This window comes from Oreochromis niloticus, unplaced genomic scaffold (genome assembly GCF_001858045.2).
Source record: "Oreochromis niloticus isolate F11D_XX unplaced genomic scaffold, O_niloticus_UMD_NMBU tig00000768_pilon, whole genome shotgun sequence".
In the NCBI taxonomy this organism is placed as follows: Eukaryota; Metazoa; Chordata; class Actinopteri; order Cichliformes; family Cichlidae; genus Oreochromis; species Oreochromis niloticus.
This window is the reverse complement of record NW_020327243.1, coordinates 339,824-367,098: the sequence shown is the minus strand read 5'-3', so window position 1 is coordinate 367,098 and position 27,275 is coordinate 339,824. Positions and strand designations below refer to the sequence as shown.

General features: G+C 44.1%; 1 protein-coding gene across 1 annotated transcript; it reads left to right on the top strand.

Moving 5' to 3' along the window:
• Nucleotides 1-94: 94 nt before the first annotated feature.
• Nucleotides 95-24,793, top strand: LOC109197059 (NACHT, LRR and PYD domains-containing protein 3-like). The gene is made up of 9 exons (XM_019352128.1): nt 95-174; nt 3,373-3,502; nt 4,503-4,581; nt 4,739-4,943; nt 5,083-6,877; nt 8,410-8,583; nt 16,064-16,237; nt 24,063-24,109; nt 24,258-24,793. Exons 2-9 carry the CDS (start codon nt 3,384-3,386, stop codon nt 24,791-24,793), a joined length of 3,129 nt encoding a protein of 1,042 aa, XP_019207673.1. The 5' UTR covers nt 95-174; nt 3,373-3,383.
• Nucleotides 24,794-27,275: the final 2,482 nt, after the last annotated feature.

Sequence of the window (27,275 nt, the reverse complement as noted above, 5' to 3'; positions counted from 1 at the left end):
ATATCTGGGACTCTCCCAGTTTGGTTTTAGAGTTGAAGAAGCTTCTCAGATGAAACGTCTTCAAGAAACTTGAAGTCTCTATTTTCTTTCCAAGCTCTTTAGATCACATGACCCGGATGACTGAGAACCTACAGACATACTGGCCTGGTTTCTAGGTTACAGGACAGGTCAGAGGTCAGCGACTTTTGGTGGCAGATTTCTTTTCTCATGTATTAATCAACAGGAATACGAACTCCATTACACTCCTTCCCCTTTTCCTCCACACAGTGCACAATAATTGACGGATATTTTCGGCTGAGCCAACGGAAAAACGCCGGAACTCCCATCTCCGGTAAACAGTCGTTTCTATTTCAACGGTTAAAATACGAACACGTTGAAAATGATTAAAACAGCTTAATTAAACAAGATCTTAACTGTAGATGCGTTGGCTACATGCTGCTGGCCTCTCCGGGAATCGCTACCTTATCGTGGTGGAGGGGTTTGTGTGTCCCAGGGATCCCAGGGGCTATGTTGTCTGGGAGCTTTTGCCCCCTGGTAGGGTCTCCCATGGCAAATTGGTCCTGGGTGAGGGACCAGACAAAGAGCGATTCAGAAGACCCTTATGAAGAGAACATCGAGGGAACAGTTTACCCTGCCCGGGATAGGGTTACCGGGGCCCCGCCCTGGAGCCAGGCCCGGGGAGGGTGCCCGAGGGCGAGCGTCTGGTGGCCGGGCCTTAGTCCATGGGGCCTCCCGCAGACCCACCACCCGCAGGAGGCGCCATAGGGGTCGGGCGCATTGTGTGCCGGGTGGCGGCCAGGAGCAGAGGCCCTGGCAGACTGATCCCCGGCTGCCAAGACTGGAAATAGGGACATGGCCTTCTTAGAGTCCCTGGGGGGGGTGCTGGAAGGTGCCCCACCTGGAGACTCTCTTGTCCTGCTGGGAGACTGCAATGCTCACGTGGGTAACGACAGCGAGACCTGGAGGGGCGTGATTGGGAGGAACGGCCTCCCTGATCTGAACCCGAGTGGTGTTTTGTTATTGGACTTCTGTGCAAACCACAGTTTGGCCATAACGAACACCTTGTTCGAACATAAGAGTGTTCATAAGTGCACGTGGCACCAGGACGCTCTAGGCCGCAGGTCGATGATCGATTTTGTAATCGTATCACCAGACCTGCGACCATATGTTCTGGACACTCGGGTAAAGAGAGGGGCTGAGCTGTCAACTGATCACCACCTGGTGGTGAGTTGGATCAGGGGGCGGGGGAGGACGCTGGACAGACCTGGTGCACCTAAACGCGTAGTGAGGGTGTGCTGGGAACGTCTAGCAGAGGCCCCAGTCCGCGAGATCTTCAACGTACACCTCCGGCAGAGCTTCAACAGCATTCCGAGGGAGACTGGGGACATTGAGTCCGAATGGACCATGTTCAGCGTCTCCATCGCCGAAGCTGCTGCACTGAGCTGCGGCCGCAAGGTGGTTGGTGCCTGCCGTGGTGGTAATCCCCGAACCAAATGGTGGACACCAGAGGTGAAGGGAGCCACCCGGCTGAAGAAAGAGTCCTATCGGGCTTGGTTAGCCTGTGGGACTCCGGAGGCAGCTGACAGGTATCGACAGGCCAAGCGCAATGCGGCTCGGGCAGTGGCTGAAGCAAAGACTCGGGTGTGGGAGGAGTTCGGAGAGGCCATGGAAAAAGACTTTCGGACTGCCTCGAAGAGATTCTGGCAAACTGTCAGACGTCTCAGGAGGGGAAAGCAGTGCTCTACCTGCACTGTGTATAGTGCTGGCGGAGCGCTGCTGACGTCGACTGAGAAAATTGTCGGGCGGTGGAAGGAATACTTCGAGGACCTCCTTAATCCCGCTGACACGTCTTCTGAGGAGGAAGCAGAGTCTGGGGATGAGGGGAATGACCCGCCAATTTCCGGGGGCGAGGTCACTGAGGCAGTTAAACAACTCCTTGGTGGCAGAGCCCCTGGTGTTGATGAGGTCCGCCCCGAGTTCCTGAAGGCTCTGGACGTTGTAGGGCTGTCCTGGTTGACACGCCTCTGCAATGTTGCGTGGAGATCAGGGGCAGTACCCCTGGACTGGCAGACCGGGGGGGTGGTCCCCATCTTTAAGAAGGGAGACCGGAGGGTGTGTTCCAATTACAGGGGAATCACACTCCTCAGCCTCCCTGGGAAAGTCTATGCCAGGGTGCTGGAAAGGAGAGTTCGTCCGCTAGTCGAACCTCGCATACAGGAGGAACAATGCGGTTTTCGTCCTGGTCGCGGAACACTGGACCAGCTCTTTAGCCTCTCGAGGATACTTGAGGGTGCATGGGAGTTTGCCCAACCAGTCTACATGTGTTTTGTGGATTTGGAGAAGGCATTCGACCGTGTCCCTCGGGGTGTCCTGTGGGAGGTGTTGCGGGAGTATGGGGTGTCTGGCCCATTGCTACGGGCCATTCGATCCCTGTACAACCGTTGCAAGAGCTTGGTTCGCATTGCCGGTAATAAGTCGGACTCGTTCCTGGTGGGTGATGGGCTCCGCCAGGGCTGCCCTTTGTCACCGGTTCTGTTCATAATTTTTATGGACAGGATTTCTAGGCTCATCTCTGCTTTTTGCGGATGATGTGGTTCTGTTGGCTTCATCGGGTGAGGGCCTCCAGCTCACACTGGAACGGTTCGCAGCCGAGTGTGAAGCAGCAGGAATGAGGATCAGGACCTCCAAATCTGAGGCCATGGTTCTCAGCCGGAAAAGGGTGGAGTGCCCACTCCGGGTCGGGGATGAGTTCCTGCCCCAAGTGGAAGATCTTCAAGTATCTCGGGGTCTTGTTCGCGAGTGACGGGAGAAGGGAGCCGGAGATCGACAGACGGATTGGTGCTGCGGCTGCAGTGATGCGGACGCTGCACCGGTCCATCGTGGTGAAGAGGGAGCTGAGTGTAAAAGCGAAGCTCTCAATTTACCGGTCGATCTATGTCCCTACCTTCACCTATGGCCACGAGCTGTGGGTAGTGACCGAAAGAACGAGATCGCGGATACAAGCGGCAGAAATGAGCTTCCTCCGAAGGGTGGCTGGCCTCTCCCTTAGAGATAGGGTGAGAAGTTCGGCCATCCGGGAGGGGCTCAGAGTAGAGCCGCTGCTCCTCCACATCGAAAGGAGTCAGTTGAGATGGTTCGGGCATCTGACAAGGATGCCTCGGTGTTCCGGGCATGTCCCACCGGGAGGAGGCCCCGGGGCAGACCCAGGACACGCTGGAGAGATTATATCTCTCGGCTGCAATGTGTTTATTAAACCCACTTCAATTCAAGCTCACTGGGTGTGCTGGTTATTGTTAAATTTTCCACAACAGACTGTAACCCAGTTACTCCTGTTAATGTGAACTCACTGAGTGTTTGTGGTTTACCTCTCAGACTGACTGAAGATGATGATGGAGGAAGAGGAGGACAGAGCAGAGTCCACAGGATCCAGCTGTCCGTCTGTGAGGAGTGACCGGTCCAAACCTGAAAATCCAGTCTTCAGTGGTGAACCTGGAGCAACGAGGTCAGAGAGCTGTGATGACTCCTTTACATGTTTGTGTTTCCTGGATAAATCTGACCTGAAACATCCTCAGATTGTTACAAAGATTCATTAAAAAGAAAACAATGAAAGAGAAAAGATCCAAATGTTCGACTTGGTCATTTGCTGTTTGAGGACAGTGATGCTCATATCTGTGGGGAAAGTGTGACCTGAGTAGGTTCATGTTTGTCTTTAAAGAGCTGCTCTGATTCTCTTTGTGTCTGATCTGTTAAACAGTCTGAGAGGTCACACACAGACCCAGCAGCTAAAGCCTGGATCATACTGGCTGCTGTTACTCCATCAGGACAACACTGAACCACAGTGGTGTGGATGTAGTGGATAAATCCCACCATACTGATGCTCAGATTTAATCACAGGGAACAAAACCAGATGTTACCTTCAGATTGTCACCTTTGGAGTGGACAATGCAGATTTCAATAGAGAATAAATGTTGTTGTTTTTCAGCTGTGAAAAAAGAATCTAATTTTCTGAACTTAAGAATTTATGATGCTGGAAAACACACGGAGAGTATAACACAACATTTCCACTGTATTCATAGAATGAATGTAAAACTGTCAGACATTCATTAAATATGCAAAATGTCTACAGAAACATCAGAGGGTAAGATGTGAAGCACTCAGTGATTTTGATAAAATGACTCATCAGTTATTGATCTGTACTACACTGATCTACCACATTAGTAAAGCTGGTGTTCTGGTGGTGGAGGGAGACCTCGGATCATGTTCTGGTTTTGGAGCAGTGATCTGCTGATGGTTCAGTTTAATGAAGTCTCAAAGTTTCTTGTGAGCTTCTTCAAAATCATCCCTGACATCACTGAAAGGACGTCCATAAAAACAGACTGAAAATTACTGATATGTTCAAAATCTGAGAGTTTAAAACTGGATAGACTTGAATCAGTTATTTGAGCAGAAACTACTGGATCTTTATCCTGTGCTTGAACTAATCCTTCATGGTTCCTCCACAGTGTGGACCAGCAGAGCTCAGAGGTTCCCAGTGGTCAGTCTGCCCAGCAGCATCAAACACAGCTGGACTCCATATTTATGGTCTGTACATGTACAACAACTACTGTTACATCTATTCTGTTCACAGTCATCTCCATGCTGCTCTTTGTAGACCAGTGTCAGTGTGTCCAACATGGATCTGATGTTTGGCTCCATGATTTCAGTCTGATTGGCTCATTCATAAAGTATTCTGTTCCAGCTGCTGGAGGACAACATCATCACTTTTGTGAAGAACGAGCTGAAGAAAATCCAGAAGGTTCTGAGTCCAGATTACCCAGAATGCTTAGAGAGTCAGAGTGAGGATGATGAGCAGAAGAGCAGCAGCAGAGAGGCATTTGTGAAGATCACACTGGTCTTCTTGAGGAGAATGAAGCAGGAAGAGCTGGCTGACCGTCTGCAGAGCAGTAAGAGGATTTATCTAAAGATTTAAGATGTTGGTAATAAGTGCAACACTTACTAACTGTGAAGAAATTTATCAACATGTATTCAAAAAAGTTTTTGTATGGCATTTATAAAAAAAAAAGATATTGTTCCTTTATTCAGAACTTCAAGCTGCAGTTTGTCATCGTAACCTTAAATCTGCCCTGAAGAAGAAGTTCCAGTGTGTGTTTGAGGGCATCGCTAAAGCAGGAAACCCAACCCTTCTGAATCAGATCTACACAGAGCTCTACATCACAGAGGGAGGGACTGCAGAGGTCAATGATGAACATGAGGTCAGACAGATTGAAACAGCATCCAGGAAACCACACAGACCAGAAACAACGATCAGACAAGAAGACATCTTTAAAGCCTCACCTGGAAGAGATGAACCAATCAGAACAGTGCTGACAAAGGGAGTGGCTGGCATTGGGAAAACGGTCTTAACACAGAAATACAGCCTGGACTGGGCTGAAGACAAAGCCAACCAGGACATCCAGTTCATATTTCCATTCACTTTCAGAGAGCTGAATGTGCTGAAAGAGGAAAAGTTCAGCTTGGTGGAACTTGTTCATCACTTCTTTGCTGAAACCAAAGAAGCAGGAATCTGCAGCCTTGAAGACTTCCAGGTTGTGTTCATCTTTGATGGTCTGGATGAGTGTCGACTTCCTCTGGACTTCCACAAAACTACAATCCTGACTGACCCTAGAAAGTCCACCTCAGTGGATGTGCTGCTGATAAACCTCATCAGGGGGAAACTGCTTCCCTCTGCTCACCTCTGGATAACCACACGACCTGCAGCAGCCAATCAGATCCCTCCTGACTGTGTTGGCATGGTGACAGAGGTCAGAGGGTTCACTGATCCACAGAAGGAGGAGTACTTCAGGAAGAGATTCAGAGATGAGCAGCAGGCCAGCAGGATCATCTCCCACATCAAGACATCAAGAAGCCTCCACATCATGTGTCACATCCCAGTCTTCTGCTGGATCACTGCTACAGTTCTGGAGGATGTGCTGGAAACCAGAGAGGGAGGACAGCTGCCCAAGACCCTGACTGAGATGTACATCCACTTCCTGGTGGTTCAGGCCAAAGTGAAGAAGGTCAAATATGATGGAGGAGCTGAGACAGATCCACACTGGAGTCCAGAGAGCAGGAAGATGATTGAGTCTCTGGGAAAACTGGCTTTTGATCAGCTGCAGAAAGGAAACCTGATCTTCTATGAATCAGACCTGACAGAGTGTGGCATCGATATCAGAGCAGCCTCAGTGTACTCAGGAGTGTTCACACAGATCTTTAAAGAGGAGAGAGGACTGTACCAGGACAAGGTGTTCTGCTTCATCCATCTGAGTGTTCAGGAGTTTCTGGCTGCTCTTCATGTCCATCTGACCTTCATCAACTCTGGAAAAAATCTGCTGGAAGAACAACAAACAACCTCCAAGCGGTCTAGCTTTTTAAGAAAAAAAGAGTTTGTCCTCCAGAGTGCTGTGAACAAGGCCTTACAGAGTCCAAATGGACACCTGGACTTGTTCCTCCGCTTCCTCCTGGGTCTTTCACTGCAGACCAATCAGAGTCTCCTACGAGGTCTGCTGACACAGACAGGAAGTAGCTCACAGACCAGTCAGGAAACAGTCCAGTACATCAAGAAGAAGCTTAGTAAGAATCTGTCTGCAGAGAAAAGCATCAATCTGTTCCACTGTCTGAATGAACTGAATGATCGTTCTCTAGTGGAGGAGATCCAACAGGCCCTGAGATCAGGAAGTCTCTCCACAGATAAACTGTCTCCTGCTCAGTGGTCAGCTCTGGTCTTCATCTTACTGTCATCAGAAAAAGATCTGGATGTGTTTGACCTGAAGAAATATTCTGCTTCAGAGGAGGCTCTTCTGAGGCTGCTGCCAGTGGTCAAAGCCTCCAACAAAGCTCTGTAAGTACATATGTGATCAAAGCTTTAGTTTTAAAATGTAATCCACGTCCTAAAACCATGAGCCTACGTAGTTGTATAGTGCAAAAAAAAAAGGAGAACTTTTGACCACAATATTTGAACTTGAATGAACTTTTGATACAGCCTTTAAACACTTAAGGAGCTTAAAATGTTTTGATCCATGAACCCACATCAAACACTCTAATTACACTCTAAGAACAGAACATTAAAATCTGTATGTCTGCAAATGTATGTCCATTGATGACCGGGCGATATATTGAGTTTTTTAAAAATATCGATATATTTTCATACAAGATATAAGATGTGACAATATCATTCATATCGATATAGTATATGTTACATTATAAATATACTTGTGGAGTCGCAATTTGCCTTTCTTTCGTCCACTTTTGTCTATATGCAACGTTACTCGGCCTCGCCTCTCCTTCACTGAATACAACTCCCCCTTCCCCATAGCTTCACCTGCAGGGAACGACAAGATGGACACGACAAATCTCCGTTAACGAGTTACCACGGATCACCCCGTGTATGGGGCTGAACAGCGTCAACATGTTAGTGAGCTAACCGCGCTAACGACATGCAGCTGCATGGCCTAAAATCCTTTAATTTTCTCAAAAGTTGACAGTGCGCCTTATGTATGAATTCTGGTTGTGCTTACTGACCGCGAACCAATTTTATGTGGTACATGGCGCTCAGCAATCTGTCAAAAAATGTTTTACTACGACTTTGGTAAGCTATGGAGCTGCACCACTTGATGGATTGTTGGAGCATTACGGCCACCGTAGTCTGGAGCCTCACGGAGTACTCCATAAAAATCCATAAAAATTATGAACAGAATCAATGACAAAGGGCAGCCCTGGTGGAGCCCATTACCCACCGGACTTGTTACTATCCAACTTATTGCCGGCTATGCCAACCAAGCTCTTGCAGTGGTTGTAAAAGGATCGAATGGCCCGTAGCAATGGCCATAAAATGTTTCTCAGCTTTATTATTTTCAGTCACATCTGTTTTTGATTATTAATTGAATGTTTTAAAATTCAGGCTTTTTATGTTATACAAAACATCATATTTTCTTATGATTTCTTGTATTGATTCTAAAATAATAGTTTTCATCAGTATCGCAGATACCAGCATGAATTTTACTTTGTATTGGATCAGAAAAGAAATCAGTGGTATCACACATCACTAACTGCAATTCAGTACCACTTCATTTTCATGGGGGGAGGTGCACCAAGATTCAGTATGAGAAATTGGAAATTGAAAGAACAGGTCATCTTAAAATCACTGCATTGTAGTTTTATTCAGGCCCCTTCAATCTGTGATCGCTGTTGCTTTGCATTGTAAATGCTACTATTACAAAAGTCACAAATATTAGTGTATGTGTGTGTTGTTGGGTAATAAACCAAAAGAACAGAATCTACCAGCACCTCACTGATTTCTGCTTAAAAACAACAAAAAGCAATAAAGCTCTGATTTGTTTTGTTGATCTTGTCTCCCTTCCCCCTTGATTTCAGACTGAGTGGTTGTAACCTCTCAGACAGAAGCTGTGAAGCTCTGTCCTCAGTCCTGAGCTCCCAATCCTCTGGTCTGACAGAGTTGGACCTGGGTAACAACAACCTGCAGGATTCAGGAGTGAAGCTTCTGTCTGCTGGGATGAAGAGTCAATACTGCAAACTGGAAACACTGAGGTTAGATCAAGCAATATCATTTTTTTTTCATCATTTAATCAATTTCATTTGAAAAAAAGTAACATTGAGCTTGTGTGAATGTATTTTTTTTAAATGAATCCATCCAAGTCACAGTAAACTGCCACATTTGTCTTTTGTAACATAAGGCAATAAGAATTCCAGCATGTCCTGAAACAGTGTTGAAATATTGTAAATGTACAGTCGTGGCCAAAAGTTTTGAGAATCACATAAATATTGGAAATTGGAAAAGTTGCTGCATAAGTTTTAATAATAGCAATTTGCATATACTCCAGAATGTTATGAAGTGATCAGATGAATTGCATAGTCCTTCTTTGCCATGAAAATTAACTTAATCCCAAAAAACGTTTCCACTCCATTTCATTGCTTTCATTAAAGGACCTGCTGAATCATTTCAGTAATGGTTGTTAACTCAGGCTGGAGATCATTATGTCAGGCTGATTGGGTTAGAATGGCAGACTTGACATGTTAAAAGGAGGGTGATGCTTGAAATCATTGTTCTTCCATTGTTAACCATGGTGACCTGCAAAGAAACATGTGCAGCCATCATTGCGTTGCATAAAAATGGCTTCACAGGCAAGGATATTGTGGCTACTAAGATTGCACCTAAATTAATAATTTATAGGATCATCAAAAACTTCAAGGAAAGAGGTTCAATTCTTGTTAAGAAGGCTTCAGGGCGTCCAAGAAATTCCGGCAAGTGCCAGGATTGTCTCCTAAGGAGGATTCAGCTGCGGGATCCGAGTGCCACCAGTGCAGAGCTTGCTCAGGAATAGCAGCAGGCAGGTGTGAGCGCATCTGCACCCACAGTGAGGCAAAGACTTTTGGAAGATGGCCTGGTGTCAAGAAGGGTAGCAAAGAAGCCACTTCTCTCCAAAACCAACATCAGGGAATGGACTTTCTCAGGACTGGGGCAAAGTCATATTGTCCAGTGAAGCCTCTTTCCGATTGTTTGGGGCATCTGGAAAAAGGCTTGTCCGTAGAAGAAAAGGTGAGCGCTACCATCAGTCCTGTGTCATGCCAACAGTAAAGCATCCTGAGACCATTCATGTGTGGGTTTGCTTCTCATCCAATAGAGTGGGCTCACTCACAATTTTGCCCAAAAACATAGCCTTGAATATGTCTGTGAAGGTTCTCAGTCATCCAGGTCATCGTAGTCTAAGGAGCTTGGAAAGAAAAGCGTCTGGAGTTCTTTAAGTTGCTTGAAGACGTTTCACCTCTCATCCGAGAAGCTTCTTCAGTTCTAAGGGTCAAATGGTGGAGAGTCCCAGATTTAAACCCAGTGGGAGTTTCCCCCCAAAGAGGGACAAAGGACCCCCTGATGATCCTCTACCTAATCACATGAGCCAAGGTGTGAAAGTGGGCGTGGGACCTAATCAGCCAGGGTTTCAGGTGAGCTCATTGTGAAACCTGGCCCCACCCTATCATGTGATTTCCTGAGGTGTGGAATTTCCGACACAGGAAATTCCACACCTTGCTTTCAAAAACACTTACTCCTCAGTCTGAATCTACACAACTCAGAGAAGAACATACACCTGAGGACAGTCAGGAAAAATGGGTGAAGAACTTTTCAGACTGGAATCTTATTGAACCTGAAAAGAACGTATTAGCCAAAGGACTCAATTTTGCCATTGTTCCGCAACAGTTGCCCATAGTGGACCTCATCACAGCCACAGAAACCGCCATACGGATCAACAAATCATCACAGGCAGAAGCAGAACAGATCAGGATGAAAGTCTCAGCCACCCTCTCCAGTGCCAAAGTCCCTCCGTCTAACCTCACTTTACAAGAAAAGAAGGCCGTCACTTCCCTGAGCAAAGACCACAACATCACTATATTACCAGCAGATAAGGGAAGGTGCACCGTGGTCCTAAACACAACGGATTACCACATAAAGATCACTACTCTCCTCAGTGACAACAATACCTACGAAGCCTTAAAGCGAGACCCCACAAGCAGCTACAAAAAGAAAGTTATGGCTTGCCTTCGAGACCTTGAAAGGGACAAAATCATCGACCGCCTTACATATCACCGCCTTTACCCAGGAGATGCCATACCCTGCATTTACGGACTTGCTAAGATCCACAAGGAAGGTATCCCTCTCAGACCCATTGTCAGTAGCATAAATTCAGCCACCTACAACATCTCGAAACACCTTGCTACCATCCTTGCACCTCTGGTGGGGAACACCCCACACCACATCAAGAACTCCACCGACTTCACAGACAAGGTCCAGAAACTTACCCTGGACCCAGATGAAACCATGGTGTCCTTTGATGTAGTCTCCCTCTTCACTTGCATACCCACTACGGAGGCAGTGGAGACTGTCAGAAAACGACTACAAGAAGACAGCTCCTTGGAAGACAGGACCAACTTCACACCCGATCAGATAGGGCTGCACGATTAATCGTTAGAAAATCGCGATCTCGATTCATACTTATGTGCGATCACATTTCTAAATGACAACGATTTAAAAAAAAAAGAAAAAAAGACGACGACGACGATTGTACCGCTTTTTGAACCGGGACGTAATCTGCATGAAAACAAGCGCTCCCTCTTCCTGCTCAACAAATGACAGGGGCGGAGCCTTATACCAGGTGATACAGAAGTTGTGCCGTGATGCTCAAATTGGCAGGAAAAACAACGGAGAACTCGTCAGGGATGACGAGAAAGTGACAGGAGAAAATTCGTCCCGGTCAACCACCCAAACATCCATAACGGGAACCTTATACAGCGCTTCCCTATACACGTCGAACTCCCGCAGGCACAAAGAAATTACGGAGGCTATTACTTATCACCTGACCAAAGATATATCAACACTGTGCAAAACGAGGGATTTAGGAAAATGATCAACACCCTAGACACAGTGCCGTCCCGCAACTAATTTTCTATTGTTGCACTACCTGCACAGGTACACGCAGTGTCGAGCAACGGTGGAGACGGAATTTCAAGCAGTACAACATTTTGCGGCAACGACAAAATGTGAGGCATTTATTGTTTTTATGTTTATTTATTGTTTTTATGTTCAGTTTCAACTGTTACGAAGTTGATGTGCAGTTAATAAGTGCAATAAATATTTATATTGGAAAAGAAAATCGTGAGAGAATCGTGATCTCAATTCTAAGCAAAAAAATCGCGATTCTCATTTTATGCAAAATCGTGCAGCCCTACGATCAGATTTGCACACTGTTAGACCTCTGCCTCACCACTACATATTTCAAGTACAACGAGGGTTTCTACAGACAAAAACATGGCTGTGCCATGGGCTCCCCCGTGTCACCTATTGTAGCCAACCTTTACATGGAGGAAGTGGAAAGAAAGGCTCTTGGCTCTTTTAAAGGGAGAGTACCGAGCCACTGGTACAGATATGTAGACGACACCTGGGTCAAAATCAAAACGCAAGAAGTGGAATGCTTCACTGCGCACATTAACGCTGTGGATAAAAACATCAAGTTCACCAGGGAAGACACAAAGGACAACTGTTTGCCTTTCCTGGACTGCGCTGTGCACATTGAAGAAAATGGCAACCTCAACATTGAAGTTTACTGGAAGCCCACACACACGGACCAGTACCTCCTCTTTGACTCCCATCACTCTCTGGAACACAAACTTGGAGTAATTAGGACCCTACACCACCGGGCAGAACATGTTCCCTCTAAGCCTGAAGGGAAAAAGAAGGAACACACACATGTAAAGGAAGCACTTAAAACATGTGGCTATCCTAATTGGGCGTTTATAAAGTCAGCAAAGATGCACAGAAAAGAAAATCAGACACCAGCGAGGGAGGATAAGAAAGACAGACGCAACAACATTGTCATCCCCTATGTAGCCGGTGTATCAGAGAAACTCAGGAGAGTTTTCTCCAAACACGACATCCCAGTGTACTTCCGACCCAGCAACACACTCAGGCAGAAACTGGTTCACCCGAAAGACAAAACTCCAAAACACAGACTTAACAATGTGGTGTATGCTGTACAGTGCAGCGAGGAATTCCCAGACCTCTACATCGGAGAGACCAAACAGCCACTTCACAAGCGCATGGCACAACATAGAAGAGCCACCTCCACGGGACAAGACTCAGCAGTTCATCTGCATCTAAAGGACAAAGGTCACTCTTTCGAGGATGCCAACGTTCACATTTTGGACAGAGAGGACAGATGATTTGAAAGAGGAGTGAAAGAAGCCATTTACGTCCACTGTGAGCGACCATCTTTGAACAGAGGCGGTGGTTTACGACACCAGTTGTCTGCCATCTATAATCCAGTTTTGAGATCCCTTCCCAGACGCCTTAACGCCCACTCACATCCTGGGCCATCTGACCTCAGGAAATCACATGATAGGGTGGGGCCAGGTTTAACAATGAGCTCACCCGAAACCCTGGCTGATTGGGACCCACGCCCACTTTTCCTATCTTGGCTCATGTGATTAGGTAGAGGATAATGTTACGGCCCTAGCAGGGCCTCCTCCTGAAGGTGCCTGTGTGGGCGTGTCCCACCACCTCTTCTGCCTGAGGTGCCACCTTTCCCTTTTACACAGCTGACCGACATGAGTAATTTAAAGTATTTAAGCCCAGGGAAAGGTGAGCTCTAGGCCAGTGTGCCATTAGTGTGGTTGCAGCTAGTGAGCTGTGTGGTTGCAGCTAGTGAGCTGTGTGGTTGCAGCTAGTGAGCTGTGTGTTTGTGTGATTGCAGCTAGTGAGCTGTGTTTTTGGTGGTTTCCAGCTAGTGAGCTGCTCTCTCTTTTTGACTTACTTTGTACTTTATTGACAAACGCCTGAGTTTCGTTTGTTTCTTTTAAATGGTGATAGCGGCTTGTCCGTCTCTTTTAGTTGAGCTACTTTAATAAAACTATTTAATTTAACCCTTCTGACTCCTTGACTCTTTTTTCTGACCCGGAAACTTTTTGTTACTTCCCCTCACCGCCTAGACCCCTCTGGGGGGGGGGGGACGTAACAAGTGGGGGCTCGTCCGGGATTGTTGATTGTTGAAAAGGGTGTTTTGAGTTGGTATGGGTTTTTGATTATCTTGCTTTTTGTCACCTTTAGAGATTCCCAACCTCACCAAGTTAGGTGAGTGTCCAGCTGAGCTTATTAAGTTCTTCCATCGGGCACTCTTTTGTTGTTTTGCCTTTCTTATTTTTGGAGTAATCCTGGGTGGGGATTAGTTCCCTGTTGGGGGTAGGCAATTCAGGGCTCCGGTCGCTGAAGTTCTGCCTTTCAAGTCGCCTCGAGCCCAGCACGCTCCAGAAGATAGGTAGGTTTAGTTTGGTGTGCTTAGGAACTGGGTAAGTTGTGTTTGTTTAGTGTGTATGCTGTAAGAGGTAAGTTGGTCAGTTAAAGTACGTTGTGTAGTTTTCCATTAATTGGTTAATTGTTCAGTCTCTGAGTGAGTTGGCAGGGGGTGTGGTAGTGTCTTAATTAGGGTGTGTTTGTTAAGCCTTCTCCGCCGCTAGAATGGATGATACAGCTATCAATGCACAGGTGTCTAGAAGCTCGTTTGTGAGCAATAACATCCACCTGCTTCCAGTTTTCTGTGAGTCCAGTGTTCATAGCTTCTTTATTGCATTTGAACGCATAGCGACTGCACTGCAATGGCCTCAAGACATATGGTGCGTGATGTTACTATGTAAATTGTCAGGTAAGGCTCAGGAGGTTTGTTCTGGTTTGTCTATGGAGGACTGCTTAGTTTATGAAAAGCTTAAAAGTGCTGTCCTCCAAGCCCATGAGCTCATACCGGAAGCCTATAGGCAGCATTTTCGAGGTCTAGAAGTGACACAGGGTCAATCTTACCTTGACTTTGCAAGAGAGAAGAAAAAGCTTTTCGATAGGTGGTGCTCTGCAAGCCATGCTAATGATCTGAGTTCGTTATGTGAGCTAATTCTTGTGGAGGATTTTAGAAGCTCTATTCCTGAGTCTATAGCTTGTTATTTAAGTGAACAGAGGGTGTCCACTTTACAGCAAGCTGCCACCTTGGCAGATGAGTTTAAGCTGACTCATAAAGCCAAGGCTGCAGGACACGATATCCCTCTGTGCCGTAGTACCTCTGGGAGAGGTAAAAGTGGGCCAGCTAACAAAGCTACTGCAGTTGTGGTTTTGAGACCCAAAACAAAGCTGTGTTTTTACTGCCACAAGCCTGGACACCTTGTTGCTAACTGTTTGAAGCTGAAACTCAAACAGAATGCTCACTCAAAGCAAAAAGGGCCTGCGTTGAGGAAAGTCAGTCAGGGTTCTCAAACCGACAAGGTTGCCAGGCCTAGTAAAAGGCTACACTGGGAGCATAATTGCTCAGTAGTGTCATGTAGTCAGTGTAAGGGGTCAACTAGCCCTGAGCTGCTGCTGGTTGACAATGTCCCAGTTCCTCAAAATGACCTGCAGGTGGACAGATCATGTATAACACCACCACTCAGACCCGCACCCCTGACTAACAAACATGCCTGTACCCGTGACCTAAGCAATCGTCTGAAAACTGTTGCAGTAAGGTCTTCTGACTGCCTGCTGTGTTCTCCACATGTGATGGCTCAAAAAAGCCCTGGCTATCACATAAGACATTGTTTTGAGGGTCTGCGGCCACTCTCTGGCAATGTTGTGAACCCACTGAGATGGGGTTGGCAGCTTCCACAGGAAATGCCTAACCGTTCCTATGGGGTTTGGTAGGTGGAAAGCCTACAGTTTTGGTGGTGCAACAGTTATGGGAACGTAACAATAATCAGGGGGTCCTTTGTCCCTCTTTGGGGGGAAACTCCCACTGGGTTTAAATCTGGGACTCTCCACCATTTGACCCTTAGAACTGAAGAAGCTTCTCGGATGAGAGGTGAAACATCTTCAAGCAACTTAAAGAAGTCCAGACGCTTTTCCTTCCAAGCTCCTTAGAATAGCCTTGAATAAAAAATGGTACCAAAACACCCTCCAACAGGAACTTCTTCCAACAATCCAACAACAGTTTGGTGAAGAACAATGCATTTTCCAGCACGATGGAGCACCGTGCTATAAGGCAAAAGTGATAACTAAGTGGCTCGGGGACCAAAACGTTGAAATTTTGGGTCCATTGCCTGGAAACTCCCCCATTGAGAACTTGCAGTGGGTGGACAAACAAAAACCCACTAATTCTGACAAACTCTAAGAAGTGATTATGACAGAATGGGTTGCTATCAGTCAGGATTTGGCCCAGAAGTTGTTTGAGAGCATGCCCAGTTGAATTGCAGAGGTCCTGAAAAAGAAGGGCCAACACTGCAAATACTGACTCTTTGCATAAATGTCATGTAATATATCGATAAAAGCCTATATTTCAGTACATCACAGAAACAACTGAAACAAAGATCTAAAAGCAGTTTAAAAGCAAACTTTGTGAAAACTAATATTTGTATCATTTTCAAAACTTTTGGCAATGACTGTAGTAGCTCCTCATGGCACCATGAATATACTTTAACACAAGTGTTTCATGTCTTCTTATCATCATTTTTTCAGACTGTGTGGATGTAACCTGTCAGACAGAAGCTGTGAAACTCTGTCCTCCATGCTGAGCTCCCAGTCCTCTACTCTGAGAGAGTTGGACTTGGGTAACAACAACCTGGAGGATTCAGGACTGAAGCTTCTATTTTCTGCAGTGGAAAGTCCAAAGTGTACACTGGGAATTCTCAGGTCAGTATTCAGTCTTGTCTGATGATGACTTAAAAACTGAGTCAGGTCGATAAATGGCTTACTTATTTACAACAGACATGATTTGTCAAATGACCTTATATCTAACCCAAAGGTCCTGTATTTTACTACTGTGACACCTCTCAATATTTCTCTAAGAGAACATATATGTTCAAGTTTCAGCACAAAAATATTAATCTGATTTTTCCCTGAATCATGTGTGTATCCTCCTGGTTGGAGCAGCCTGTATCAGTGAATGTAGCTTTAAATGAAATTGCTGCCCTTGTCAGGAATGAGGTCTGAGTGACAAACAAAACAGCAAATATGAGCATTGCATGTGTATGAGACTACCCAGATACAGACCTGAATGAAACACTAACTTTGTCTCGCAGAGATAACTTTTATTATTAAATACACTTCATTTCTCATCTGTGTAAAGAATGTAGTTTGACATGCTAATATTACAAAATGCAAAATCACACTGAATCACAAAGAAATTGTTTTGGAGTATTTATGGTTTAGCTGATGAAATTGTTCAAATAAACCAGTAATTTAAGTGGTGAATGGTAAATGGCCTGTATTTGTATAGCGCTTTACTAGTCCCTGAGGACCCCAAAGCGCTTAACACAACCAGTCATCCACACATTCACACACACATTCACACACTGGTGATGGCAAGCTACATTGTAGCCACAGCCACCCTGGGGCGCACTGACAGAGGTGAAATTGTTCAAATAAACCAGTAATTTACACCGAAACGGCACAAGTGAAACTTTTTCAGGGGACTTACTGTCCACAAAGTCAGAGTCAGATAGATGGAGACTATAGATTTAGTCTGGATGGATAATCAGTGTAAGTACGCTAGGAGTAAAAGGACATCTTTACACGGCCTACACCTGGAGTGGTAGACCCCAGCCTCTATGGACCGTGTGCTTAAGATCTGTGCTGCTCTGATTTATTGCCTGTGCTGTCTTTCAGTTCAGCTTTGTCCAGCCTCTGGTAGGATTTTTGAATGTCAGACATTTTTTTATACGTCCTGTATAAAAACAAAACAGCACACACATTAAGCTGAAGTAAAATGCACAATTTGAAAAGTGGGGCAGAAAAAATGTTGCTGCTTTCTGGAAAGTGCGTCTAATCAAATCAAATCAATTTATTTATATAGCACCTTTCACAGGATAAAAACCACAAAGTGCTTCACAGTAATATAAAACAGAAATACATAAAATACATTAATCGAAAACATGGAGCAGCAACAGTGGCCAAGCCGAACACAGGCGCCATGTTGATTCTCCAACTGGTATCTGAGCGCAGCGCACATTTCGGTGCTTTTTTTTCCTGAGATGCCATACATGTCAGATGTCAGACTCTAGCCAATCATTTTACCTTTGCAAGCCTAGTAGGCGGGCCCAGGTACGTACATTCTTTTAGAGCAGAGCTACAGATTAAAAACGACCGAGGCGAAGTGGTCAAAAGTCTGGCTGTACTTCACAGCAAAAGATGCAAACTCAGCAGCCTGCAACAAGTGCTTTAAGGTGATACTGTGATACTGTCAAAGGAGGTAACACCTCGAATCTGATGAAACAGCTGGCGACGTATAGCGTTTTGTTAAAAGCCGAGAAATGCGCCGTATTTGATAGCTTGCTGCAAGACCTCACACCGTGCACATCTACTGCGGGTGTGGTGCCTGTTATCGGACCCGGAGTTAGCAACATCCCCCAAAAACCCGAAGAGTAGAGTCCTGGCCCCCTAACCCTGCCGTGATGATGGAAGCAGCAGCGACCGTGGCTCAGGGGGTTGGGAAGCGCATCTGTAACCGGAAGGTCGCCGGTTCGCTTTGGGTGCCTTGAAAAGCGCTATATAAATCCATTATTATTATTATAACCACGTTATTAAATTAATGCATGTAAGGTGAACTAGCAAACACCGTCGTAGTTAAATGCGGCTGTCTTCTTGTTTGATGGCAGATACTCCCTTCACCCTGGCCAAAAAGGCTAAAATGACCAAAGAAAAAGTGGAAAACAGTTAAAGATGAGAGGTTTTTGGACAACGTTTGTGTTTTTTCCATCGATTAAGCATTGCTTCCAGCCAAGAGTGATACCATAAATCCCCTATAGCTGCAGAAAAGGCTAACGTTGTTATCTTTTTACAAAAAAACAGCTGAACATGAGAGTTTTTTGGACAAACTTTGTGTTCTCCATTCTTTAAGCACCGGTTCGAGCACCGTTTAAGCACTGGCACCATTTTAAAAGTACCGGTTTGGTACTGCTATCGGATAAAACCTAAACGATACCCATCCCTAGTTAAGAATATGAATGCAGAAACAACGGCAGTTGTCTTAAGGTAAATTCAAACTCCTTCATTAAATGCAGCTGGTTGAGTTGGAAACAATGGAGAATGATTATGTTAAGTTGTTTATTCTCTATAGAAATGGAGCAGAAGGAGCACATGCAGAGCTGGAAGTGGGCTGTATATACATGCGTGTATCTGTGCTGTCTGTGAGCAGAGAAAACAAAGCACTTTTGATTCTCCCACGAGAGAAATATAAATATATGTGTAGTTTACATAATACCTATTAGGGCTGTGCGATATGACCAAAATCTCATATCCCGATATTAAGACATCTATCGTCGATATAACGATATAAATTACAAAAATGTAACATTTCCTGTAAATTCTGTGAATCTCGGGCATCTCGACTTGCGTGAAGTGTTTCCAGCTGGGCGTCGTGTACCTGGAGTCGAGTGTTTTAACTGATGCATGGAACTATACATTTTTAGACGTAAGTTGTAACGGCCGCCGTTTTCTTTGTGAGTATTTACACAGCGTGCTGCGGAGAAAAGTCTGTTCTAACGTTTGAGTCTAAGGTTTATTTTTTAGCACCTGGCGGCTCTTTTTTGCTTCTCATCCGTTAATACTCTGCATCTTTCACGTGACTCGTTTTATTTTGAAAAGCCTCAACAGGATCTTGAGCTTTATTGTGAAAGGTTTATGTGGAAAATAAACAAGCGGACACGCCGTGGTTTTACCGTCGTTGTTGCTAACGACAACGCATAAAAAACAAGCGCTTGTCCGTCAGTAGTGTGGTTATATTAAATATAAGAGAAAGAGAGAACTTTAAGAAATTAATATAGCCACTACAGTGACCATCAAAATGATGAAAAAATATTGCCGTAAACAGTTTATTTTGCGACACCACGAAACAAACGATAGCGTAAAATGAAACGATAGACGTTTTTCTATCGTCATCCGATATATATCGTTATATCGAACAGCCCTAATACCTATTAAACAATTACTATGATAATGATACTGTTAGCTTCAACAACAACTCCTCTCAACACACATTAACAGCCCTTGCAATAAACCTGTTATTACTTACAGTGGCTTCATAAACGCACTGATGGAAATGTCCAGTGCATCATAAGCCAACCAGTCCTGTTACTGCAATTAACTTCTTCACCATAAAGTGTCACCATCAGGCTTCAACAGCAGTTTCCAGTATTAATAGTATTAATGAGCGACAGGAAGTATGGATTGGGAAAATGTAGAGATGCTGGCCAAACAACTTGATCAAATCCACAGTGGGAATAATTGAAGTGATGAAGTTAGATGTGAGAGAACAAAAATTAATCATACTGAAATGTTAAATCAGGAAAATCCTGGAGAAGAGGATGGTTCTAATGTTCAGTTTGTAATGTTTGAATTCAAAGCAGCTCTTAAATGCATAAAAATGACTTCACCTGGGAAGGATCAGGTGTGTTACATCCAGTGTTGGGTAAGTTACTTTAAATTAGTAACTTAGTTACATTACTAGTTACTTCTATCAAAAGTAACTCAGTTACTTCAAGTTACTCGTTAGTTTCAGAGTAACTTGTTACTAGGGAAATTAACTTTGGAATTCTCTACTCAGAATTCTCTTGTTAATGTGTTGCTTCTGTAACTGGATACCCAGCAAGATTGTCAGTCTTCTAGCTTGCTTACTTGCCACAAGTGCAGCTGCAAGTGCATACAGAGCTGGACTGGGACAAAAAAATCGTCCTGGGCATTTTGACTAGAGACCGGCCCACCATTATAGGAAAAATCATAAAGCCTTTGAATGAAAATAAACACTGTTTTGATGGTATATATTAGGGCTGGGCGATATGGCCTAAAATTCATATCACGATATAATTTGAAGCATGTGCGATAACGATATATGTCACGATATATTCTTTTCTTCTGTATAACGTATTTTCCAAACTATAAGGCACACTTAAAATCCTTTAATTTTCTCAAAAATTGAGAGTGTGCCTTATGTATGAATTCTTGTTGTGCTCACTGACCTTGAACCGATTTTGGCGTGTAGAAATCTGTTAAAAAATGTTTTAGTACAACTTTGTTAAGCCTGCTGATGGACTGCTTGATGGATTGTCAGAGCATTACAGCTGCCGTAGTAAGGAGTAATCTGGGTCCAAAACTCCGTCCCCTTCAGGTCCCAAAGTCAAACGAACACTGACAGTTAAACAGTCTAAATTCTTTCATCTTTAATAAAATCATCAGCTTTATCGGGTGTAACAATTAAGTTTAACATCCATGCATCCATGAAAACAGAATTTATTAAATTTAACGGAGTTAGAAGTTAACAGGAAGTTAGCTCGCTAGTTTATACCTAAATATTTCATACCATGTTCTGACTGAGAGATTTTTGAAACTAATTCAAACGTACAGCTCTGCTATCACTCCCAACATAAATGAAGACAGAAAACTATACAGCAGTGGCGTTTGCAGGGTTACCGAAGTTGGACTACCTGGTATATAATGTTGTGCTACGTGATTGCTAGCGACACAGCTATGTTAGCATAACATTAGCAAAGTGAAGCTGGTGGATGAACAGCAACATTTTTTCCACTCGATAAAAGTTAACATGAGGGATTCTGGTGGTCAGGGACAAATGCAATCGCATAGCAGGATGCTATACACGGGCCTAAATTCAGTCAGGAGAACATAATTTACAGATGATAATGGTTGTAGCCGCTGCAATACTTCCGACCAAAACAGGCGCAGCTTGATGACATCATCAACATGCGCTATCGCGATAGAGTGATATAGTCAAAATCTCTATCGTTGGCCAAATCTATATCGTTTCTATCGTATATCATTTATATCGCCCACCCCTAGTATATATGTATCAATCTATCAATTGTTTGTTTGTTGTAAGACTCAGATAATTATTTTTTTAAAAGCTAGACATTTTAAATGAGAATAAGAAAGAAAATTATTTCCTTGTGCCCCCCTTTCCCTGTTAATGCCCTACATGGACCCCTGGCAACACTTTCCTTGACCCGCCCTGCACAGTTACCAGCTGTCAGCTACATTAAAAAAAAAAAAGGATCCTGGTGTTATTTGTCTCTCAGAAACAGTTCATAACTTCCCTTCAACTCATTCATGTCACCTAAAAGGTAAACCTGTTTCTACATCACCTGTTCAGCTCTGATGATTCAGTAAGGACATCTCCTGGTTTCATCTGCATGTTTCCCTCTCACCAGATAACCAAACAGATATCATGACCAGCAGCTTTTACAGCTGTGGCTCCAGCAAACATCAGCTGATACTAGAAATTAATATTAAATAAATTCTAACAACAGCTGATCAAACGTGCTGCTGTTGTTTAACGCGACATCCGCTGGTTTCCTCTTTCTGGCGCAAAGTGGGCGATAAACAAACAAGAGAGACAAGAGAAATAGGAGATCAGTTTCATGATTGAAGTAGCAACAGGAGAGGGAGGGGAAAGAATGAGAGAATGAGAGAAGAAGAGGCAGCTGTGCAGCAAAGACACAGAATAAATCCAGCTTTGTGTCTTTTTCATTGTAGCTGAATTATGGGACAAACTGTGTTCCTTTTCACCTCAATATGAAATGTGTAATATTTTCTCTGAATACGAGACGATTCTGTTTTTTACGGGATGCAACAGTTGGCAACTCTAATAATTAACCGTATGAACAAAATAAAGTTCAGCATCAGTAACATAGCACCCACACAGCTGTATAGAAACTCCGTCATGCTAGCTAGCACGCAGTACGAAAATGTCAGCATACCGAAAATAAACTCCACCTAAACTTGGTTTATATCTGACTCAGATAGACTGCAGGTCATAACTTCTTACCTGAAGTTCAGTTCACCTGACATTCGGACCGGTGGCTTCTTCGGGTCTCTCCTCCTGCCTCCCTTTTCCTTCATCCACCTGCTGGCCTCCACCACTTGCTAATGTTATTGAATCTGTGGAAGCTCCGCGATATCCACCACACGAAGTAACGAATAACGAGCCTATCTAAATCCCAGTAACGAGTAACGCGTTCCTGGTTTTGGCATAATAACTAGTTACCGTGCTCGTTACCACAATAATAACATAGTTACTGTAACGCGTTACTTAATAACGCGTTAGTCCCAACACTGGTTACATCATGATGAAGCAGTTAGAGGATGCTCTGCTGCTCTTCCATAATAGAATATATCAGGAAGCTGGAAAGAACCGTGAAACCAGGGAAGGAAGCCACTAAGACTGTTAGAGCCAGAGATAAGGAAAACTCAGTGCATAAGGAGATAAGGTGTGTTTTTTATTAGCCGACTGAAATGATGGAAATGAATGAGCTGTTCCTGGTTACAGACCCAGGCCTAATCTGTCATCTGTTAACACATCCAAAATCTACTAATTTATCGGTGGATAATCCACTAACATGTTTTAATGCACAAGTTATTGTGATTTCTGTGTGCTGATAACATCCAGTCTGTTATGTATGGAAATGAAATTATAACTAGACTATGTCATTTCTGGAGAGGTTGTGGTGGGATTGTTGCTACTGCTGGGCTCTGTCTGTGGCTCGCTGCTGATAAAAAGTTGGAGGTAAACAGATCGGCTAAAAAAGTTGAAGGGAGATGGCTCATAAACAAGTGAACCTAATAAAGTGTCAGCCATGTGTATGTTTCCCATGCTGTATGTCCACAGTCACAGTGACAGTCAGTGATACTGACAGAAGGATAAAACAAGGCTGTGAATCATTTCAGTCTGTGTGTGTGACAAAGAGGCAGACAGGAGCAGCTAACATTTGGAAATGGAAGCTTAAATACTGACAAACTCTGATAAGCTAATGCTGTTTATGGGCTGTGTTAAAATCAATATTTCATTCTCATTTTGTTGTTTGAGAACAAAAACAGAAAAATATGTAGTTGAGAACACATTTATTGTTGATTCAGCTGTGAATGTAGAGTTTGTCAGACATGGTCAGAAAAACTCCAGAGCGGAGTGAAGCAGCCTACTTAGCATTAGTTGCTCACCTTGTTAGAACACATGGGAAAAGAGTATTAGCAGTAGCTACTCACATCGTTAAAAATGAAGGGAAAGCAGCAGAAGATTCAAACCAATCAAATGATAATATTCACATGACTCAAATCCTTAACTTTCATTGGCTGTTTCAGAGGAGCTGTTGAATTACCATGCTTATATGAGCTCTGCTTCATGATTTCGGGGGTCATGTACAGTAACCATACTGACACCTAGAGGAGAAAACAGCTGGCAGCAAAGGCAGGGAGGTGTCCTTTCCAGCTAAACGGAAGAGGAATATAAATATAATGAAGGTCACAGTTTGAATCAGTTATATTTCATTCAATACAGTGGTGTACTGACAGATCAGGATCAGTCCAAATCATCAGCAGTTTGATCCACGTATGGATTGAAGTGTATCTGTGAAAATGTTGGACTGTTCCTTTATCAGTGTCTAACTGTGTGTGTATGAGAGCCATGTAATGTCCATGTGTGCATGCTGACTGCTCTGACCCCTCCTCCTTTCAGGGTGGAGCCTGCTGGAGTCCGATGGTTGAGACCAGGTCTGAGGAAGTGTAAGTGTGTTTTTAATGGGATTCATGAAAACAAAGCAGCACACATTCAACCATCTTCATCATGTCAGGAGTCATCATCAAAGTGTCAATCAATGAACAGATGATGGATCAATAACTGCAGCTGGATTGTGTTTGTTCTCTCCATCAGATTCCTGTCAACTCACAGTCGACACAAACACAGTACAAAGATACCTCCAACTGTCTGACAACAACAGGAAGGTGACACATGTGGATGAGGTTCAGTCATATCCTGATCATCCAGACAGATTTGATGGTTGGACTCAGCTGCTGTGTAGAAATGGTCTGACTGGTCGCTGTTACTGGGAGGTTGAGTGGAGAGCAGGCGTTTATATATCAGTGAGTTACAGAAGAATCAGAAGGAAAGGAGACAGTAAAGACTGTGGGTTTGGACACAATGATCAGTCCTGGAGTCTGATCTGCTCTGATTATGGTCCTCATACTGTCTGGCACAATAACAGAGAAACATTCATCTCCTCCTCCTCCTCCTCTGTCTCTAACAGAGCAGCAGTGTATGTGGACTGTCCTGCTGGCACTCTGTCCTTCTACAGAGTCTCCTCTGACACTCTGATCCACCTCCACACCTTCAACACCACATTCACTCAAACTCTTTATCCTGGGTTTGGGTTTCTTTGGTCTCCTGGTTCCTCAGTGTCCCTGTGCTGAGTGTAAAGAGTGTCTCCTGTTAGAGAAACACTCTGACTGTTGAACAGATAGTTCAGTCTGTACATGTCTGTCTCTTTCACTCACAAACACGTTTTCACATTCATGGATTCAATCAGTTGATGTTTGAAACTCTTCTAAATGATTCCTTGTAAACGTCTTCCTCTTAAGTCCTTTAAAGATGGAAGCTCCCATTATTCCAGGATCCACATGTTGTTTTCTGTCTTTTGCCACTCAAAGCTTCACAATGAATATCAGTATGTTGTGTTTCTCGGAAGCTCAGTTCACAACCAGCTCCTCTGCATGTTCAACAGTCTGTGTGACATCATCAGTCAGCTGATCGTCCCAGATCTGAATGGTTTCTGTCTCTACTGAGGAAGTCAGAGAATCTCACTGAGGTGTGGATCAGGTCTGAGTGACCTGTGGAGGGACAGCTTTAAACAGTCCACAGGTCTCACGTCCTGCTCAGTCTGGTAGCAGATACCTCGTATTGTTCCAGATGTGCTGACATCACCAGCAGCAGCAGCACAGCTGTGTGATACGATGAATCTCAGTTATTGATCCAACACACAGTAAATACAAAGATCAGGATTTATGAGAGTAATCATTATGAGTCTGAACACATGATCACTGAATGTTAGTCTCCACAATAATAAGCTAACACAAGCAAACACAGCTTTCAGCTCTTATTTTGAAACTTCTTTAGAGAGCTGTGATGTGAGCGTGCCTGGCTCTGAGGCACTTGGGTCAGCCTCTGTTGTTTAGAAGTGTTACAGACTGTGAATGACACAGACCTGTCAGTTTCATGTTTGTCTGTAACACAGCTCAGGGGCTCCATGCTGAACGCATCCATCCAGTGTTATTGATCCAGGACTAATACCAGCATTGGGATCAATACTACACAATCACATGTGTCCACGTGATGGATTTGACCAGCTTTATTCATTAATGATCAATCAACTTATTTACTGCATCTGAGTCCAGCTTCATTTAAATGATCCAACCATGAAAATGACATCAGTCCTACAGAAGCACTTAATGCTAACAGGAAGTCATTTATTAAGGTGGAATAACACAGAGAGACACAACCACTCACAGTTAACCTGACCCCACTAACTGCATGTGTTTGGACTGTGGGAGGAAGCCGGAGTACCGGAGAGGACGCACACAAACACGGGAGAACATGAAGCACTGAAACAAAGATGGTGGATTTGACCTCAGGACCAGGCGCGTAATTTCCAGGGGGGTTACGGGGGTCATGACCCCCCAATAATCAGATCCAGCCAATATAATTTCATCATTCCCGTATATAAAATTATGAATTATCTTGAATAAATAGCTTGTTGATTTTCTTTAATTATTTCAATTATTGCCAGCAAAATAGTTGCATGTTTAATCATCTAGTAATGTAACCCCGCCTCCTTCGCTGCATACTTGGTATTACCCAACCGGCTTTCTCTACTGAACCTTCACTGTTTGCTGTATGTTTGTTAGCGCAGTCCCTGGTGCTAACTAAAAAGTTGCTAACTGAACTGTGGAGACATCAGACATGAAAAGAGTCGACAGGCAACACTTTTTAATTGTTAGTCGAGACCAACCGCTTGTAAAAAGAAAGAAAGTCTGACACAAAGGAGGTAAATACCTGTGTTGTTAAGTTAGCTGATGATTTGTTGACTGGAGATGGTTAATTAGTTGTCTGCCGAGCCTTCTGTGAGGAAAAGCCAGAGGCTGCCAGTGATGTAGCCGACTGTCTTGGATCAATGTCAGTTTCACTGAATTGTAACTTAAGTAGCTGTTTGCTGCAATACAGTCACACCTGTTAGCATCGTTTAGCTGTCTGCCATCCCTCCTGCTTAACTCTGTCATTGACAGCCAGCTGCTGATGGTTAGTTCAGAGCATAGACAGTAAGGTTCAGAGACGACTCCACTCATTTCCAGCACACACGCCTGCACACACAGACCTACGGTGAATGACGCTGCATGTTTGTAGGCTTGTTAGTTACACAAAGATGGAGTCTATGACTGAAACGCTGAGGATTAACAGAAACATCTGGTTAGCTGTTCTTTAGTTTATCTGCAAAAAATCTGAAATACTGAATGTAAAATAATTGTAATGTAAGAAAAAGGAAATATTTGCCTTGTTTGTTGACGGCTGCCACCATAAATCACTGCAAACTTTGATGTTAACTAGGATGTCCTACATTTAGCTTGTTGATTAGCTACAATCACAGCATTATAGTGGCCACTGAGAAAACTCCTTGGCTTGGTGCTGATTTTTCTTCATGTTTTTATCTTTGACAGGTTCAACACAATAAACAACAACAGCAGACACGTGGTGTGTGTGCGGGTGTCTGCCTCTTATAACCACAGTGATTCTCCTGTGGTGTGAAATCTCCCGTGATCTTGTGATGTGATCACGAGTCCAAACACTAACAGGTCACCTCAACAAGAACAGATTCAATCCTAATGATTTAGTTACCATAGA

Excerpts from the sequence above, each read along its gene's own strand:
- LOC109197059 (XM_019352128.1), top strand. The coding sequence starts at position 3,384 with ATGATGATGGAGGAAGAGGAGGACAGAGCAGAGTCCACAGGATCCAGC. Across the intron at positions 3,503-4,502 it reads GGTGAACCTGGAGCAACGAG|TGTGGACCAGCAGAGCTCAG; the intron begins GTCAGAGAGCTG and ends GTTCCTCCACAG. Across the intron at positions 8,584-16,063 it reads TGCAAACTGGAAACACTGAG|ACTGTGTGGATGTAACCTGT; the intron begins GTTAGATCAAGC and ends TCATTTTTTCAG.